The following is a 4,063-nucleotide window of genomic DNA, read 5'->3' as shown; positions in this document are numbered from 1 at the left end:
AAGATTTAAACATTAACCCTGGGTCCTGTGGTCAGGCTGACCAATTCGCCTGGCTCCCCAGAATGTGCACAGTGTTTTTCTGGCATTTAGGCATCATTCCCAAACAAGTGGAGCTCTCTTCCTGTGTCCCCGTAATTTTGGACGACAGGGGCTCCCAAGCTTACCACCCCTGTTCTGGGCCCCCCACACTGAAGCCCTGTTCCCCTGGTTCACCAGAGTTAGGGGCATTATCTGCTGAGTTCCACAAATGTATTGGCCTCGCCCTGGGTTCCCTAAATTTTCCACAAAGAATCCTAGGCACCCCCCACCTCCACAACACACTAAGCCATTTCCGCGGGACCCTCAGAGTCTGAACGTTGCTTCCCATACCTCCACCAAAATTTAGCCATTACACCCAAAGCACGCCGATCCCCTTTCTGAATCATAAACAGTCTGCGCTCGGATCTCCTGAGTTCCACAAAATTGAGAGGATGATTTCTGGTCCCCAAAACGCATTGATTTCTGGTCCCCACCTTTTTTTTTTGGTGGGCCGTGAAGATATGGGGCGTTCATTTCCAGGGATCTCCACGCTTCCTTGCCACTTATCAGGTTCCTTAAAATTTAGACACTGTTATCCAGGCCCCGAAAGCACGCGGAGCAATTATCCAAGGTGTGCTCAATTGTGATCGTGGAACAGGCAGATTCCCCCAAAACACAAACCTCCCAGGTCCCCCGGGGTCAAACCACGCACAAAACAAACTCTTTCACAGGGCCTATATCTTGTTATACCAAGCTCTTTTGAGTGTCCCAGTAACCAAATATTCTGAATATTTTCTCCGCCTCATAACATTCTGAATATTAAAAAATTCCCTGGGCCCCACGAGCTTACTGACAAGAATCCAGGTTTTCTAAAACTCAGAACTGATCCCAAATCCCAGGCCAACCAACACTGGACCCTTTCCTCTATTTGGACACGCTGGGCTCTCAACATTAGGCATTGCCCTCCAGGCCCCCCAAACACATTCAGTATTACATTTCTGTCACAGAAAGGCACTGATTTCTTGGGTTCCAAAGCATCCCAGGCACCCACTGAGTCACCCCAAATTTAGTCGACATTTTCTGAGTCTCCCAGACACTGCAAACCCCCTGTAGATAACCAGCTTCAGCCACTGACTCTTCAGGCCCCACCACTTAGGAACTCTGAATCCTTTCCCCCTAAAACTTAGACACTGACCCTCATTTCTCCTGAGGACTTCGAAGAACTTCTTTGGATCCCCAGATTCAAAAATGATTTTTCTGGGGCCTCCAGATTGAGATACTGCCTGCCAGCCCTCCAAAATAAACTGAGATTGTTTCCCCCCCTCCACAAAAGAATTGAACTTTTTTCGAACATTGATTTATGGGTCCCCTGACTTTATGATCCTTGCCCCGAGTCCCCCTAAATTTAGGCAATTTTCCACAGGCCTCCCAAAGTGAAATTGCCCAGATACCGAAAAATATCCCCGGGTCCTGGAAATCCCAGGTATTATAGGCCGCGTCCTGCAAGCTTCCTTGCTACTAACCAGGTTCCCTGAAATTTAGGTACCAATCTCTATTGAACAATTTTCATGGATCCCCCAAACTTGGGCCACGTCTTCCTAGGGTTCCCCAAATGCAGACAGTGCCCAGGAAAATATATTTTTTTCCTGTTCACCAAAAATAAACTAATTGAAACCAATGTAAAAATTAAGATATAAATGGACATTGATTTTCTGCATTCTCCAAATGTCCTGATCACATCGCAGGTTGCCCCGAATTTAGATCGTGTTTCTTGACTCTCTAAAGGACATTGAGAATTTTCTCAAAAGCCACAGCAATTATGGAAGTTACTTTCCTTGGGTGATGCAAGCGTCCAGGCCACTAACTTGAATTTCTAAGTTGTGGAAATGAATCTCCACTCATCTCTACCGCATGGACGATTTGCCTAGATCCCCCAAATGTTTTTCTTCCCCCAGTTTTAGACAGTATGCCTCTGGGGTTCTCCCAAGTTTCACGCTGAGCATTTTCCTCGGGTCATCCCCAAACCTACTTCCCCACAAAGTGGGGCCCCCCACAAGCTTGCTGACCCAGATGCTGGGGTCCCCACATTTTAGACGCGGCTCCCTTGTCCCCCGGTTGCAGGGAGAAATTCCCCCGGTCCTCAGACTCGGACTCTCTTTCTGGAGTCTCGAATTTAGTCGTGAATCGCAGTTCCCCACACCGACGCAACCTCCCTTGGGTCCCCACTTCGGGACACGTTCTCTCGCCCGCAAATCAGGCGGCTCTGACTTGCGTTCCCGGCCTTTGGGCATTGTTCCCGGCCCCGCCGCGGTCTCTGCAGCTTCCCCAATCCCGCGTACCACGGGCACTGGTTCTGGGCCTCTCTGCGTCTCCTACGAAGTCCCCGGAGCTCCTCGGAGTTGGAAAATTTCTCTTGTGTTCCCCAAACACACTTGGCCCAGCAGCGTGTCCTCCAGGACGCAGGCAGGGCTTCTCCCGCGTCCAGGAAAATGACTGGGCATTGCCCCCAGTTTCCCCCAAATTTGGGCATTGTCCCCGGGTCTTCCAACGGACTGGGCGTTGCCCCCGGACACTGGGGACTGCCCCCGGGGTCTCGCTCACCTTCAGCGCGTCCACCGCCCCGTTGCAGAGCGCTCGCTCTCTGCCTCGGCTCCTAGCGCGCCCGCGGACGCAGCCTCCGGCCTCCAGCCTCGCGGTGAGCTCCCCGCCGCCTCGCGTCCCGGCCCGGCTCCCAAACCCACCCGCCGCCGTCGCGCCGTCCCGAGCGGCTGCCGGGGACACCGGCGCGGGGCGCGGGAGCCTGCGGCGGGCTAGCCCCTCGGCGGCCGCGCTCGCTAGGCCGGGCGCCCTGAAACCCGCGCCGCTTTCGTTTGCTCTCTGCAAAGATCACGGTCGTGGGGAAAGCGCCTCGGCGGCCCCCCAGCGGGGCAGGCAGGGCGCAGGGTAGGAGAGACGCGGAGGACAGGCGCAGCCGGCTCGGGCGGCGCGGCGCCGCCAGCCGCCGGGCGGAGGACTCCGGGAGGCGCGCGCCGAGCGCGGGCGACGTGATTGATGGCGGAGCGAGGGGGCGAGCCGGGCGCGGGCTTCCGCCGCCGGCGGCCCCTTCCCCTCGGAGGGGCGCGGGCTGCCGGGGCTCCTGGGGGCGGGCGGGGCGCGGGGGCTCGTGCGTGGTTTTTGACTTGGTAAAAGTCACAACGACTTCTTACATCGTCCAAACTCTCCAGGAGATGGTTTCCCCAGACCCCCAAATTATCGCGGTGGCCCCTGGGGCTGAACCCGAGTCTACGCAAGTCCAACGCACTGAGGACGGGGGAACTATTATCCGGATATTTTGGGTGGGCCCCAAAGGCGAGCTGCTTAGATGCACCCCGGTGAGTCCGGTCATGCAGGTAGGATTTGAGTGATGTTTCCCGCCCTGCTCGTATCTCTCCCGGCAGGCGCAGCCCGGGCCGGCCCCATGCCTGGCCCAGATTCGGTCCTGGCCCGGCCGGCCCTCCCCACGTAGCGCACCTGGCGGCCGCCGAGGCTAATCCCCGGTTCCCGCGCGGCACCGGGGGGCGCTCGGGCTCCGGCTGCGGCCCGAGGGGTTGCGCCTGCTCGGGCAGGTGGCGGCTGCGCGCCCCGCCCGCGCCCAGGGACCCCCCACTTCCCCTTGCACACCCCAGCGGCACTCGGGGACCCCCGACCCAGTGTCGAGCCACCTGCGCCCGCATTCCGACAGGGCACCCTCGCCGCGTAGCCCCCTGGCCGGGCGCGGGGACCCGGCCGTCGCTAGGGCGTGTGACGCCGCCCACCCTGGTCGCCCCGCGTCCCTCGTGCACTGATGCGGGGACCTTGGCACCCCGGAACCTAAGACGGGGCCCCCAAACACTTTAGAATGGCGATTCGGGATTTCTTTCGAACTCTGCCGATCCCTGCCCCCAATCCAATCTCGCCCCCGCGCACCCCACAGCACCCCCCCACACGACCGCCGCCCCCCGGGACCCCAAGCCCGCCCCCCGCCCTTGGCTCGAGTTGCGAGGGCGGTCCGGGGGCGGGGCGAGGG

General features: G+C 58.6%; 1 protein-coding gene across 2 annotated transcripts in view; it reads left to right on the top strand.

The window, feature by feature from the left end:
• The first annotated feature begins 2,389 nt into the window (after positions 1–2,389).
• Positions 2,390–4,063, top strand: part of IGF2 (insulin like growth factor 2) — a 10,024-nt gene continuing 8,350 nt past the window's right edge. The window contains exons 1-2 of one of the 2 annotated variants that reach the window (XM_007465948.1): positions 2,390–2,713; positions 3,243–3,407. In XM_007465948.1, coding sequence (XP_007466010.1) covers positions 3,246–3,407 — 162 coding nt within the window. In that variant the 5' untranslated portion in view covers positions 2,390–2,713; positions 3,243–3,245. The remainder of the gene's footprint in view (positions 2,714–3,242; positions 3,408–4,063) is intronic. The other variant, XM_007465951.1, reaches the window with a different exon arrangement.

Source organism: Lipotes vexillifer, unplaced genomic scaffold, assembly GCF_000442215.2.
Source record: "Lipotes vexillifer unplaced genomic scaffold, Lipotes_vexillifer_v1.1 scaffold1094, whole genome shotgun sequence".
Taxonomy (NCBI): Eukaryota; Metazoa; Chordata; class Mammalia; order Artiodactyla; family Lipotidae; genus Lipotes; species Lipotes vexillifer.
This window is presented reverse-complemented; position numbering and strand designations above follow the sequence as displayed.